At 46.3% G+C, this 14,602-nt stretch overlaps 4 protein-coding genes across 4 annotated transcripts; 1 reads left to right on the forward strand and 3 right to left on the reverse strand.

Annotated features, from left to right (window-relative positions):
• Nucleotides 1-371: 371 nt before the first annotated feature.
• SERLADRAFT_372518 (uncharacterized protein) lies at nucleotides 372-2,156 on the forward strand (the record flags this gene model as incomplete). Its single annotated transcript, XM_007321597.1, has 6 exons — nucleotides 372-554; nucleotides 603-785; nucleotides 839-936; nucleotides 996-1,063; nucleotides 1,118-2,052; nucleotides 2,115-2,156. The coding sequence occupies 6 exons, from the start codon at nucleotides 372-374 to the stop codon at nucleotides 2,154-2,156; spliced, it is 1,509 nt and encodes a 502-aa protein (XP_007321659.1).
• Nucleotides 2,157-2,262: 106 nt separating this feature from the next.
• Nucleotides 2,263-5,205, reverse strand: mox7 (putative monooxygenase; the record flags this gene model as incomplete). The annotated part of the gene is made up of 15 exons (XM_007321598.1): nucleotides 2,263-2,744; nucleotides 2,816-3,205; nucleotides 3,262-3,314; nucleotides 3,368-3,497; nucleotides 3,547-3,596; nucleotides 3,646-3,774; nucleotides 3,832-3,898; nucleotides 3,952-4,008; nucleotides 4,060-4,149; nucleotides 4,232-4,268; nucleotides 4,344-4,756; nucleotides 4,809-4,823; nucleotides 4,886-4,924; nucleotides 4,979-5,039; nucleotides 5,099-5,205. 15 exons carry the CDS (start codon nucleotides 5,152-5,154, stop codon nucleotides 2,691-2,693), a joined length of 1,641 nt encoding a protein of 546 aa, XP_007321660.1.
• Nucleotides 5,206-6,258: 1,053 nt separating this feature from the next.
• mox5 (putative monooxygenase) lies at nucleotides 6,259-8,859 on the reverse strand (the record flags this gene model as incomplete). The annotated part of the gene is made up of 14 exons (XM_007321599.1): nucleotides 6,259-6,467; nucleotides 6,710-6,908; nucleotides 6,960-7,012; nucleotides 7,073-7,202; nucleotides 7,259-7,308; nucleotides 7,370-7,492; nucleotides 7,544-7,610; nucleotides 7,754-7,864; nucleotides 7,923-8,007; nucleotides 8,071-8,483; nucleotides 8,532-8,546; nucleotides 8,604-8,642; nucleotides 8,697-8,757; nucleotides 8,813-8,859. The coding sequence occupies 14 exons, from the start codon at nucleotides 8,857-8,859 to the stop codon at nucleotides 6,394-6,396; spliced, it is 1,467 nt and encodes a 488-aa protein (XP_007321661.1).
• Nucleotides 8,860-9,456: 597 nt separating this feature from the next.
• SERLADRAFT_363041 (glycoside hydrolase family 25 protein) lies at nucleotides 9,457-11,208 on the reverse strand (the record flags this gene model as incomplete). The annotated part of the gene is made up of 10 exons (XM_007321600.1): nucleotides 9,457-9,703; nucleotides 9,758-9,844; nucleotides 9,912-10,035; nucleotides 10,097-10,104; nucleotides 10,166-10,262; nucleotides 10,316-10,366; nucleotides 10,423-10,557; nucleotides 10,618-10,802; nucleotides 10,856-11,098; nucleotides 11,161-11,208. The coding sequence occupies 8 exons, from the start codon at nucleotides 10,796-10,798 to the stop codon at nucleotides 9,688-9,690; spliced, it is 699 nt and encodes a 232-aa protein (XP_007321662.1).
• Between the last annotated feature and the right edge of the window lie 3,394 nt (nucleotides 11,209-14,602).

Below are 14,602 nucleotides of genomic sequence, written 5' to 3' on the forward strand. Positions count from 1 at the left end.
TCCGTGGTCCTACCTCAGCTCTTACAGAGTTTCTTCGTGTACGTTACTTGCTACATGTTTGACAAGGTGTTTATCGAGTGAAATACAGGAAGCTGGCATTAACCCAGACACTATTGCTCGTCGTGTAGCGACTCAGGCGCAGAATCAACCTGTTGCTGGTCCGAGTAACGCAGTAGAGGCAAACGGCGAGACCGTTGACGATCAACCAGACCAGGGAGCGACTTCGGCTCAGCCTTCCCCTAGTCGAGCTAATGGGGTATGTACTCGTCTTGTCGGCCTAACACTATAAGCTAACCACTAATCAGGCTGGCTATGTTTCTGATGAGCTGGACGAAAAAGAAGAGGAAGCGACACCCCCCAAGAAGCGCAAAATGTCAAAGGCAGCTCAAGCAAAGTTGAAAGAGAAAGAAAAGGCTAAGGCCAAAAAGAAGGCCAAAAAGGATGACGATGACGACGCATATACCGCGCTTTCCAAGAACCTTTGGACCAGCGGTAGTAAGCCACCTGTTGGAAGCTTTGAGACCTGTGCAGAGTGCGAAAAACAGTTTACTGTCGTAAGTTTGTTTATGCATATAGGGTAGTCTCTATCTCATGTGTCACAGACTAGGTATACAATAGCTGCGAATCCAGGGCCAGGATATTTGTGCCATTCATGTGCCAAGTCAGGTGGTAATGATCCGTTTAAGAAACCTGCAGCGCCTAGGAAGCGCAAGGTCCCTGGCGACAAGCGGGAAGTAGTCAACTTTGAAAAGATTTTCCCAACTTTGGCCAACATATGCATTGAGGTAAAATCATCACATGTGATATATAGAAATTCAGTCACCGTAATATTCTTCAGATTATTACACGCCATATCGATGACGTTGAAGCTCTTGGAAATATCGGTACTATCAACATGGATGAGATTTCAAAAGCCCTCTCGAAAAATAGGGGTTTGTACGTATTAAAACAGTGTCATCATCTAGTGTAATTTTAACTAGTATTTTCTCCATCAGGACACCCCAGAATGCACCCCTCTTCTATGATATCCAGAATACGACGCTGAATATATACGATGCGACCAGTATGCCACTTTTTATGTAGCCCTAATATTTTCCAAGCTCATGCTTTTTTCTAGGTCTTACTCCGCCGGCTTTGCAAACTCTGGCCCATTTAAACCCCAACCTGACCAGCCTTCGACTCGACTTCTGCGGGCGCATCGACAATGAGGTTATTGCTGATTGGTGCAAATCCCTCCCCGCACTTACGCATCTTGAGCTATTCGGTCCTTTCCTTGTGCGCGCTCCGATGTGGCAAACCTTCTTTAAATCACACCCAAACCTCCAGTCTTTCCTCATCACACAGAGTCCTCGTTTTGACGATTCGTGTGCCCGATCTATGGCAGAAAACTGCAAGAGCCTCCGAGAACTCCGTCTGAAAGAAGTCGGAAAACTTTGCGACGAGTTTACCGAGCCGCTGAAGGCACTTCCAGGCCTCAAACTACTTGACTTATCCGACCCCTCAGTATCGATGAGCGAGGCCAGTCTCATCGATTTAATGGCCGTCCACGGTCCTACGCTGACGCATCTTAACCTATCGGGACACAAAGACATCACAGACGCATTCCTCGTTGAGGGAATCAAACCCCATGCCCGCTCCTTGACCTCACTTACCCTCTCGAACGTTCCCTTGCTCACTGATGTTGGCGTTGCCGGATTTTTCAATACTTGGGCCGACATCGATGCAGATATGGACGGGCAGGTCACCACTCCCAACCCACCCCTTGTGGCAATATGCCTTTCACGTAACACAGAACTCTCAAGTGAAGCCCTCACCGCCATGCTATCGCACTCTGGGCGCGCGCTAACTCACCTGAATATCAATGGCTGGAAGTCCGTATCCAGCGAGGCTTTGGCCATGTTATCTCAAGCAAAGGATCTCAAGGAGCTAGATGTCGGATGGTGCAGGGAAGTAGACGATTTTGTGATGAAGGATTTAGTAGAGGGGTGTAATCACCTTAAAGAAGTGAAATGCTGGGGATGCAATCGAGTGACTGGGAATTCTTTGAAGAGGGTACGTCGCGTGTGCATTTTCTTTCATCTCGCAGAGACTGATGGGAAATGTTCTCATGATAGAGCGCCATCACCGTGTATGGCATCGAAGCTCAGTCCATGTGAAGGCCATCCAAGCTTAGCCCCCTATCAGCAGACTTAATTTAAGGTAATATAGTTTTCTGCGCCGAGCTACAAGGTCGCCCCATGTATCACGGACACCACACTCTATGAAAGCGAAATGACTCATCTCATTAGAAGGCTGCATCGACTGACAATACACTGCAGTGGCTACAGAAAGGGAGAGAAACAAAACTTGTATGAAAAACAACATGAGAAAAGGTGAAATCTGAATCGATGGAATCTGAAATCTGAAATCTGAAAGGAGGATACAACGTTGGCAACAGATAGCTGTACGAATGTCACGAATTAAGATTAAGTAAACGAAGTAAACAGCTATGGTTACAACACTAAGACAAGCGCGTTTGGTAAGGACTGAAATAGAGAAATTCATTTCTCTTGATTATAATAAAGGAGTGAAGGTTTGACACGAGATGGTCAAATTGATTAAGAGAGAGAAGTTGAGGGAAAAGTCAAGGAATGTGGTGGTTCAACCAGGTTGTGGGAAGTGTCAGGGGGTGACGACATTAGTTGGGCTTCTTAAGCAAAGCCTTGGAAAAAAGTGCCTAGAGGTACCCTAGGAAACTTGAGGAGCTAAACGAAAAAGCAAGAACGTCAAAACCGGCTCTCCTCGAAAGAATGAGCAAGCGTCAAGCCATACATACCTGTGTCCCGAAACGGCTCAACGTGTTCGGAATCATTTCCCGGGGCGAGAGCGCCCAGTTTGAAAATACGATGAGAGATATACAGCCTACAGCCCTAGAAATCCTGGCCATGCGACGCTGCTTCTCCCACTTCTCTCCTCCTTCGACTTCATAGTGCTCCCATTGCGGACTACGGGTAAGCCACCAGAACAATGTCAAGGGACCGGGGAATATGGTGGAAATCTTTTTGGATCCTTCGCGGCGGTACCAGGAGAAACATTGCGTGAAGAGGGAGCATGAGAGGCGGCGTTGGACCCAGGAGTCATAAGCCAGAGTGGGCTTCATCTTGATGGCGAAAGACGACGCCAGGCCTTGTACCACGGGCTTGATAAGTTGAAGGCAGTAGGAGATCTAACCATCCATGTGTGAACACCAGGTAAACAGTCATTTTTCAATGATAGGCTTACCTGACACTCTTCGAGGAAGATGACAGAGGTGTGTCCATTGCAGGTATTAGGACCTTTTTGTTGTATAAGCCAAAGACAGGTCTACTAAACGATAGAGGCAGCTTACCAGTGAGAGCATAGAAATTAGGAAAGCCTGGGAACGTTGTTCCGAGATATGCAGTGGGTCCCCCTTGAGAATCGTAGAATTCCTCCATAGACTGCCCCTTCAGGCCACGAACAGGATACGAAAACTTATCCTGTGTACTATTTAGCTACAAGTGCATATGAAGACTAAAGTGTTCTAACCGTATCAAATCCGGTCGCATATATTATAACGTCAAAAGGCATATGCTCGCCTAGAAGGCCCGTGTCAGTAAAGCACAAGTCAATAACCGTTCGACTCACCCTTCTGAGTAAGTATCCCATTCTCTGTAACTTCAGCAATCCCGTCAGAGTTCATGTTGACATTGGGACGCCTGAACGACGCGAGGTAACCGTCGCCTCTTTCAACAATGAGTCGCTTAGATCCCAACTCTTCAAAAATAGAACTGTGAGCCACGGCAAAGGGAAAAGCAACACTTGATTAATCACCATAATTTGGAATAATTTTGTCATGGATCTCGGCAGGAGCCGCGTCGAGCATGAATCTCTTCAAAAACTAAAACCAGGTCTTAGCGATCAAAAATCAAAACCACAGGAACCATAAAGTACCTCCGTGAACTTGCGTCGTGCCCAAGTGCTCACAAACAGCAAATAGCGAGAATCATACTGTCCACATTTGGTTAGCATGCGACACAAAAGCGGACGATAGATTCATACCATAGCCATGAGCGTGTTCCGATAAAGCCTCATCACCCCAGGGACATGAGCAAAAATCCATTTCGAGCATTCGGAATAGGGTGTAGCCGTCTGTGCAGTTCATCAGGATAGGTAAGTGAAGGTGAAGACAGTGTAGTGTCACCTCTGGAAACATCCATGCTGGAGAACGGACAAAGTTGACGAGTTGGACACTGGGGTCTACGGATATCCTAGGGACAAACTGACATCTAACCCAATGAACGTGTTTTAGAAAAAGTGTCAATGAGCAGATAAATTCAACATACGCCGAACACCCATTCCCAATAACTGCAACCCTCTTCCCACGAAAATCGACGGTATGGTCCCAGCGAGCAGAATGGAATGCGTTGCCTTTGAATGTCGATAGGCCCGGCAAGGTGGTAGGATATTTAGGAATTGCAAGAACGCCGACAGCAGAAATGAGAATATTCGCGCTCGCTGCCCTTGTTACCCCCGTAAGAACATCCTCAATAACCAAATCATATGATTGACGAGCAGAGTCCCAATCTGCTGATATGAATTTGGAGTTGAACTCAATATTATCGCGAAGAGAATGTTTATTAGTTAAATCCTTGAGATAGGCATGAAGCTCGGGCTGGGACCCGTGAGAGCCCTTCCACCGAGGATTCAAGTCTGTCGAAAGAGAATAATAGTGGACAGCCACATCAGAACTGCACCCCTGTTTGTTCTTCAGTTAAAAAGACAAGGATGAGTTGTCGAGTAGAACTCACTGGATAGGTGTTGTCCTGGGAAAGAACGGCAAACGGTGAGTAGAAAGTTGAAGGGCGCCGAGTGTAGAGACGCTTACCCGCCAAGTACCACCAACATCATTGGCCTTCTCGTAGATCTAAGGGCAAGGAGTGAGTGCTATATAAAGATATGACAGAGAAGTCTTACATACTGTGATGTTATGGCAGCCGAGTTGTTTCTTCAGTGCTATGGCAAAGCCTAAGCCACCCACGCTGGAATGCAACAGGACATCGTCATGACATTGAGTGAAGCGAGGCAAAGAAAGGCTTACCCCGCTCCGATAATCACAACGCTTGGGCCTGTTGGGGCTTGTGCATCGAACGACATCTTCAACACGGAGTCGACCTAGGATAAGAAGTTCCACGGGTGAACGACCACAGGGCAAAGAGGAAGCATTTGAGTGCTTTATAAACAATCAAAGGACAAGCATGCAGGCACGATATCCGTCTAATCTCTCGGTGAATTATCTGAAAATGCACCAATCTTGATCCACTTCGCGTTTAGAAAGGACTCTGATCAACTTTATTATTTTTCCTTTTTTTCTCTCTGCTGATACACCTCGCCTGAGCGCACAAGTGCGGGGCGGGGCGTGAATCCACTGCTCGTACCGACACCGGCACACCGCAGCTCAGCCACCATGGTCAGCCTAAGATTGAAACCCAGATAGGACTCCGCACAGGCCGTGTTTAGACCGGGGGTAGAGCGATCCATTCCCATCTTCTCCACAGGCAAAATTAGAAAGAAATGACGAAAATAATACGATGAGGCCGATGGGCGGTGCCATCATATCACAGAAATAGTCACAGTGATTTACGGCATAGATTGTATCAGTACCGCGTACCACAGCCCACCGCAGCTGCAATGACGTTTCAGAAAAGAAGACCACGTTGTAGAGTTTTCGTAAGCCATACCAGCGTCCTTTCTTACACGTTTGTGAGGTGCCATCTCGTGGTCGTGGTGTGCAATGCGGGGAGTACGGATATTTCGAAATGATCCCTGAATTCCTTTGATCTCCGCTGCACACTGGCAATACCAATGCTGGATGCATAATGAAGATCTGCAGCATCGTGTATGGTCCGTGTTTTCATCGTTTCCCAAGCTTCCCTTGTCTTTCCTCTGCCCGTTTCAGCGTCACCCGCAAATGCTCATTCCTGAGCTCATCTTATCGCTTGTAAGAGTGGTGGTAGCTGAGTTTACCTACTATGCATGCTTGACCCTCACCCGAATAGGCCGGAGAGCTCATCCCACTATTCATCCTAACGCAGCCTGAAACTCTTGCATTTCGGCTAAACATAATGACGATTTGATAGCTGCGACTCGGAGGATCAACTTGAATATCCTATGCGAATTTTCGGAATATCTCTATCACTCGGCCTCTCAATTCGGCCTTTCATTTCGAAAGATCATGATTTCAGATCTCGTCCTGACCCTTGCCGACCTATCTCAGTATATGACAGCTGATAATGCAATAGACTTCACTAAATCGCAACAGTCATACTCTTGTGTTACACGAGAACATTCTTATAGATGGAACTTGGGAACCTTGCTGAACGAGGCTCGCAGATATCAGAACACTGATTTCGAATTCAGTGTCCCTCCTATAATCTTGATCGCAAATTGGACCTTCGGCACAATGTTAGCTAGACTCTAGACTATCCAAAATTTTCATAGAAGAAAAAAGAAGAAATGTTCCATACCGTGTCCACACAATCCTTCTGCACAGAACTTCTCCGTAAAAATATCGATGACAAATAACAAAGTGCAACGAGTAACTTGAGGATGTTTGAAATTCTAATACTCCGGCGCTGTTGTGGCGTTCGTGACTGACTTTTGACTATTTTGTAGTGGGTCCAATCAAGTCGCCACAATTGCCACCAAAAACGGGTTGCAGTCCCGGGAAAGGGGCTAAATACTTTACCGGTCCCGTCTGTGCGAAACCAGGACACGCACTGCATAAAGACAGAACGAGTGAGCTTGTCCTGAAGCCCTTGATTATAGTCGTCCGAGGCTTGAGATGTCACCTCATACGAGGAGACATGTCCATCAATCACGGGTTTAATCAATTGAAGACAGTAATCGATCTAAATCGAAGTTTAAGAAAAGGACTAGTAGACCAATGGCAGATGACATACTTGGACTTCTTCTGCGAAGAGGGTAGAAGCATGACTAACAACAGTATTGGGACCTATAATTAGCTCTTAAGGTGCTATTCTTATAGATGAGATGCAGTGTGAATCTATCGCACCTGCGAGTACATATAAATTCGGGAATCCAGGGATCATTGTACCACGATAGGCCGTCGGACCTTGTTGAGACTGGTAATAGCTTTGGATAGTTTGATCATGCATTCCTTTAACATGTAATGGAAATCTGTCCTGTGGGACGAGATCTGAATCAGAAAAGGCTCAGAAACGATAGCATCCCAACTAACCGCTATGAAACCGGTGGCAAAGACGATGACATCCAAAGATACTTTTTCACCTAACGCAGCGCCGTCATTCAATCAGCAAAGTACTCTATACTTTGGGCGAGAAGCCATCACCTGTCTTTGTAATGATCCCATCTTCATAGATTTCTGATATACCGTCAAAGTTCAATGTCACATTCTTACGATGGAAACTCGACAGATAACCACTATCAGCGACGCTTCGTTTGCATCCCGGCGCTGAGATAAGACGGTTAATCTCCGCGTGAGTCTGTGATTTGGGGGACTCACGGTAAGCTGGAATGAGCTTCTCGTGATATTCACTGGGCGCGTTCCTCTTGATGTAGTCTTTCAGTTCCTGACAAGAGCGATCGGAACTTGGGAGGAATCATTCAAATTTCACAGCACTACTGACCTCTGTACGTTTACGAAGTGTTTCCTCACTTTGGGGAAACATAAAAGGCAGATCGCTCTTTCGAAAGGTTAAGCCAAGCATATTACCCCATGATCAAGGGCACCTACAGATATCATCAACAGATTCCGATGCAATCGCATCGCACACGGGACATTGGCAAATATCCATTTCTGCATCGACGTATATGGCGTATGTGGCTACAAATCATCAGCGTCGCATTGCAGAGAAATCATGATGCTTCACACGCCAGCTTACTCGTGATACAAACCATGAAGGCGTGCGTATGAAATTGACCACTTCGACAGAGGGGTCTTCACTTATGCTCGGGACGAGCTGTGCCCTGTGATGATGGGGATGCGGTGATTAAGGAATCGTTCAGAGATATTGGCTCAGTCTGACTTACGCTGAAGAAGCGCTGCCGACTACACCTACACGCTTTCCACGCAAATCAATACCGTCCCCCCAAAGAGCGGGATGGAGCAAAGTTCCCTTATAGGTATCCATTCCGCGGATATCAGAAGGGAAGTGAGGCACCTCGAGATTTCCAGTAGCTGATATCACTATCTCGGCCTTCGTACAAGTCAAGGAACCTGATTGGATATCTTGGACGGCTATGTTGTATTTCTGTTCTGTTGCATCCCATTCCACTGACACCACCTTCGTATTGAATGTAATCTTCGAATACATATCATGTTTCAGCGCAAGTCCTTTCCAGTATTCTAGGATTTCTGGTTGTGTAGCATGGGACTTGGCCCAAAGTGGATTCAAGTCTGTCGACAGACTATACCAGTGAATAGGAGCATCTGAAGCACAGCCCTATATGCTGATCAGAAATATGGCATGAGTAAATGCGAGGAGACCCACTGGGTATGTGTTGGCCTACAGGTAAGGTTTCATTACTGAAAATCACCTGACAGAAAGAAACAAAGCGCTTACCCTCCAACAACCTCCAATAGCTGAAGCCTTCTCGTAAATCTGGTAAAATCAGTGAGTGAGTATTTTTCAATGGTGTGAATGAGAAAGACGAACGACGTAGTTCTCAAAGCCTAACCGACGTTTCAGGGCAATCCCAGATGAAAGCCCCCCGACACTACGACAAGGGCCGTGAATAACGAACCGGGTGTCAAAGTCATGCCAGACCTCACCCCGCTCCAATGATCACAACCTTTTTTTCTGGGGCGCAAGGAGACATGAGTATAGCGCGCTCAATGTTGGGTGTATACCTTAATATACTACATTCGCCCCAAATGCTTTGTTCGAATGAAGCCCAATGTTCCCAAGACAGCTTCTATGTGCGAGTCCCGAATGCTGCTGATCAGGGCAGGGAGGCGCATGACACTATATTGTGGGCATATCTATAGTGACGATAAGAAGATACTAGCAAACTCGACACTCGGAGTAAACTTACACCAGTTTTGAGCTTCTCGTGTGAATCGGCGCATGTAACTGTAACCGTTTAAACCAAGCCTTGAATAATGCTTGATGAATGCTCCAGGTTGAGTGACAGAAATTATGAGAATCCCTGTAATAAAATGGATCCCCTGTGTTTGTAGCTTGATCTCGGAAATTAGAGGCAAAGGCACTTGACGACATCATAACGGTGCCGCTGGTTGGAAAAGAGCGCTCGGAAGCATCTGACGCGTCTTGTTCACGTGCTCCCAATATAAATATTGCAGCTAGGCGCAGGTTGAAGATAGAACAAAATGTGTGCACAGAGATAACCAAGCCTTCTGTATATTCCACACGAACGACAGGTCGGCTAATCCATCTTCACAGTCGCCGTTCTCTGCCTGACTTGACTAACTCGAGAATGAGTCTATAGCTGAATACCATCCTTTACGACTCAATAAGGCTTATCGTCAGTCTGTAGAACCCATTTTCCACAGAAATACATCCTGCTGTGTACATGTTAGTAGGACCGTAACAGATTTGCAATGCTTTGACAAAATGAATACAACCAATTCACAGATAAAAACATATATAACCTGCTAAGTGTTTACTGTCTCGAATAAGCAAGCATTCAGCCAGTAGCCATGCTGTACAATATAGTAGTGAGTAACACCCGATGATAGATCCAACCATGTAGATACCTCTTAAGGCCAGCAGCGTCGCCGTTGAAGTAGTCTTGATCTCCAGGATTTGTTCCCGAATCAGCGTACTGCCAGAACGTGGTGTACCTAAGAAACAGTAAAAGAGAACCGTTTAGAACAAGGCTATGAAGAGATAGAGAATAAGTCAACGCACTCCCATCCAGCTGGAAGTGTACCAATGGTAGATGCATAATCAGCAATCCAAAGCGGGTTATTGTCGGCGAAGCTGGCACTGTTGCCAGTGCAGGTGGTCCACCAGTCCGTAGTCGTGTATATCACTGTGTAATACAGGAAAGCTACGTGAGTCAATTTTTTTCTGCTAACTTGAACTACACACACCTGGATAGCTGCGCAATACAATCTGATTCAGCGGTCACAATTAAATACATATTCAATAGAAGATCTCACCGGCCAGTGGATGCCTCGTAAGTGCTGGAGAAGTCCTGGACCCAAGAAACCATATCTGCAGCACTAAGTCCATAGCATTCAGCACCGTCGGGGTTGTCTGTTCACGTTCTTTAGTGGATAACATAGCAGAAAACGAAAAGTATAACCAACACTCGATGTCAAGTGCACCTGGGAGGGTGATACCATCGGCGGACCATCCACCTGAACCCAGCTGATCAGGTGGTCGGAGGATTTTGAGAAACTGATTGAGTGCTTACCTCCGTTATCGAGGAAGTACTGAGCCTGGACTACTCCCGTGGACTCATCAGGATGTGCAAAGTGGTAAGCACCACGGGTAAGGCCGGCGTTTGTTGCACCGGTGTACTGGTCGGAAAAGGCGGGGCTAATATATGCTAACCACATCAAATGAGTCTTCCAAGCACATGGGACGATAAAACATCCTAGCCACTTACAAGTACCCTCTGTGGCCTTGATGTACACAAAAGTCACACCATTGGCGGCGACAGTGCTCCAGTCGACAGTTGGTTGATAGTCAGAGATATCAATCCCTTGAGGATCAGCACGTTTCTGGAGCTTTGTAGGACTGGCACCGGCCAAGGCGACAGCCAAAGAAAGTGGGGCAAAGTACTTCATTGTCCTAACAGTGAAAGATGAACATCTGTGCACAGTTTATATTCTCCTTGCACATACCATGTTATCCCCACCGAAGGTTAGAAATGTCAAGGACCATGCGTCTCATTCAATTGCTCGTCGTTCTCGTGATCATAAGCACGTGTAACATATGGTAACAACACCGACGAAGAACTAATCCCGGAATTTATATCTGTCGGAGGGCCTTTTTAAGAATCATGACTGAATGGTAAATCAGCGAGTTTGACGTCGGCAGTGTGTTTGAATGACATTCGTGGAGAATTAACATGACCAGAGGCGGACCTAGCGTCGAGAGAAGTAATTTTAGTGTGATGTATGACAGAAGATAAGTTGTATGCGCTCACTGCGAGTCAGGTCATCTGTCGAGATATGTGCTATGTTACCAAAAGTTCACACCAATTCTTATCATCAATGTGGTCTACACCAAACTGACAGCAACGATGACGAGAACGTTGACAAAGCTAACCACGCTCAAGTCCAAAACTGAGAACAGTCCAGAATTACCCGTGCGACGCCCTCTCATCCACCCCACCCCTTGATTTATCACACGACATGTCGGAATACCGTCGATCATTACTGTATGTCTTTGGTTCAGAGGCTTTATGTCTGCAGATCAGGTTTGACATATTGGTCTGTATTGGGTCTCGTTTTCCTTATCAATTACTAGCACTTGCGTTGATTAAAGAATGTTTAGTATCACAGCCCACCAACACCAATGATTAGAAATGAGTTGTCCAACATTATTGCACTGCTGACGTTAACTAACATTCAGGGCGTTCTCGTGAGGCCTCCCAAATGGACCCCAATCTACGAGTCAGATGCACATAACAGACTTGGACGGACGCATGAAAAGTACGGAACATGCAAAGCCCCGGTACTCCGGGTTACATCCAACTGTGTACCAGGTATGTCGATATGGACAGTCCCGAGTTGCAAATATACAGAGGAAGTTTTTGCCCTTCGTTTTGACGTACCACAGACAATCCTCAATACTGCCCCAAAAACCATGTCTTAACATATAAAGCTTGACCCTTGAATGCCGACTTAAGGAGGAATTGCTGCGAGTATAACTAAGAGCGAGGAATTCCACTTGAAAATTCGTCAGGGACTCCTTGTTCGTGTTCTGCAAGATGGTAGGAGCTTCTGTACTATTCTACAGAGGACACAAGCTGGACAGATATTCAACGCGCTTGCATTGTAATTTCACCGAACCATGTACCAACTACCTTGTCCAGTTATCTCAGCTAGTCCCGCATTGACTCGCATCTGACGGCCTCCCTCCTATACGCCTTTCTTCACTTCCATTTCTTACCGACCAAGGTCTTTTTCTGCTTCCCAACAACCGTAACGCCCTTGCCATTTTTCACTATGCTCTTCAGCGCGTCATCTTTTTGCTTTTTCACGCTTTGTTTGTTTTTCATCTTAGCGTACTTGTCGACATTCTTGTCCAGAGCATCCCGAGACCTTTTCCTGGCTTTGCGTTCCTTGTTGCGCAAAGCTTGTTTTTCGCTGGGAGTGAGTTCGCTACGAGCACGTGTTTCCGACGCCGAAGGTGTATAAATCTCTTCTGGAGCCAACATAGTCGATGCCGATTTGCTCGTAGGAAGGGCTGATTCAAGAGAAGTGGCTGAAACGTTGGTGACTGTAGATATAGTAGCTTTGGGCTACAGATATGAAAGGGTCAGCCATAGAGTTCTTCGTTGTTAAACAAAAGGGGCATACCTGCTTGGGGACATAATGCGCATTACACAGGGCATCTAGCTTGCTACAGATGTTCTCCCAAAGCTTTTCGATCTCTTGATGTTCACTCTTGAGTTTACCATCCCGATCTTCTCCTGCAACACCACCACTTTGCGTAGCGGTATATTCGTCTTCATAAATTTGAGCCAGCGACTGGGTCGACTTCGTGTCCTGTAGCTCAAAATACCGGGACGGAAGAAACGGTTTGTCACCCGCAGGCACGACGCGAACGACATCATCGAACTGAGCTTCCAAAATACGAGCCTTGATCCGATCTTCCAAACCTCGCGTGAGCTCCTCAGTAATAATGGGAGCCGCCTTCATGACCCGTTCAAATTCCAGATCTTCCTGGAGCAATGAGTCTTGCGGCCGACCTTTTGAACTGGCCTCTCCTTTGAGATACCAATTTTTTTCTGCGACGTTCTCAGATTCTAGCTCTCTGATTTGCGCTTGCAAAGCAGTCATCCGCTTTTGGTGAGCAGAAAGATCTATCTCATATCAGCATCATAATGGGGACTGAATTAGATGTTGCCCTTACCCGTCTCCGGTTCTTCATCTTCAGCAAAGAGGTCATCTTTCAGCCGCTCGATAGTTTCACGATCATCGCCTGCTTCACTAGTTTCATCCTCGTCGGCTTCGTCCTCTGATTCGTCCTCGTCGTCTATATCGTCGAGAATACTTCCGGAGTTGACATCAGTGGTGTCATAATTGACTTCCATATCTTCTTCATCGTCATCGTCACCCTCTTCATACATTGTGGACACGGGGAGACCCTTTCCCTGGGCCTTGATATTTTTTATTCTTACTTCCTCGTGGAAGCGAACTTTGGACGTGCTTTTCGGTGGTACAGGTTCACGTCGTTTTGGAGCGGCAGCCCGAGAAGGTGCATCGAAGAAATCTCTGTAAAACGGTTCTGGGTAGGGGTAGGAATCGTGAGATAAGGCATCAAAAGTACGGAGAACCTTACCACTGTCCCCATTCCCTAAGTCCTCTTCGTCGAAGTTCTCAACATCTTGGACAGGTTCAAAGAAATCTAGAGCCATATCCTCGTCTTCGGATTCTTCATCATCGTCTGCATCAAGCCTTCCTCTTGATGCAGATCTGGCCTCTGCCTCCTCTGTCTCAGCATTAAACGCAGCCAAATCAAAAAAGCCATCGTCTAATTCAGAGTTAAGGCCCGTTTTTTGTTTTCCTTTTGGTGTCCGTTGTTTCCGAGTATTAGAAGTCGAAGAAAATGGTGGTTCTTCACTAGATGAATCTCGAAGTTCCCCTATTTCCTCCTCAGACACAAATTCTTCGTCCTCCTCCTCCACTTCGTCCTCATCTTCTTCATCATCACTGCTTTCCTCGTCATATTCTCCGCGTTCGAAGGCTGCCAGCTCCTCACCAAATATCGCACTGTCTTCATCCACAGCATTTTCTTCGGTTAATTCGTTGTCCAACTCCTCCCCAGCACCTTCGAGTGCATCTTCCAATGTCTTGCAAACTCTTTTCGCTCTAAGGTCTAGCTGCTCCCATACTTGATCTTCATTCATATCCTCTACAAAGAGTGAAGGTATTGGAGTGTCTTCGATAATGATTGCTTTTTGTGGCTGCTCGATGGGACTGAGACTTCGTTTGCGTTTTCCATTGGCGCGAGTTTGAGATCTAGTCTGAGGAGCTTCAGCCGGTGATAGAGATGACAATAAAGTCGCAATATGAGGGTGTGAGTGACGTTCTGTTTGCAATGCTGAAAAACAAAAATATGCATGAGCATCACATTGACATCTTGGAAAATTGAACTTTTACACACCTAAATCAAAGATGAACTTTGTAGCTTGCAACGCCGCTGCTTGCAAAGCAGCATTTCCAGTAGCTATGCATTCTGGTGACGTTTCAGTAAAAGATGATAGCTTTTGAAGTTCTGAAGGCAATTCCAGTTTTGCAACTTCTGCCATTCGAAACGTTACGATCTCCAGTCTCGAGCTCAGCCTACGAAATTCATCTGCATTACCAGCCACAAAGACCACACATGTCAAAACAATGTTCAGGAACACAGCCACCACG

Source organism: Serpula lacrymans (assembly GCF_000218685.1).
Source record: "Serpula lacrymans var. lacrymans S7.9 unplaced genomic scaffold SERLAscaffold_11, whole genome shotgun sequence".
NCBI classification, from domain to species: Eukaryota; Fungi; Basidiomycota; class Agaricomycetes; order Boletales; family Serpulaceae; genus Serpula; species Serpula lacrymans.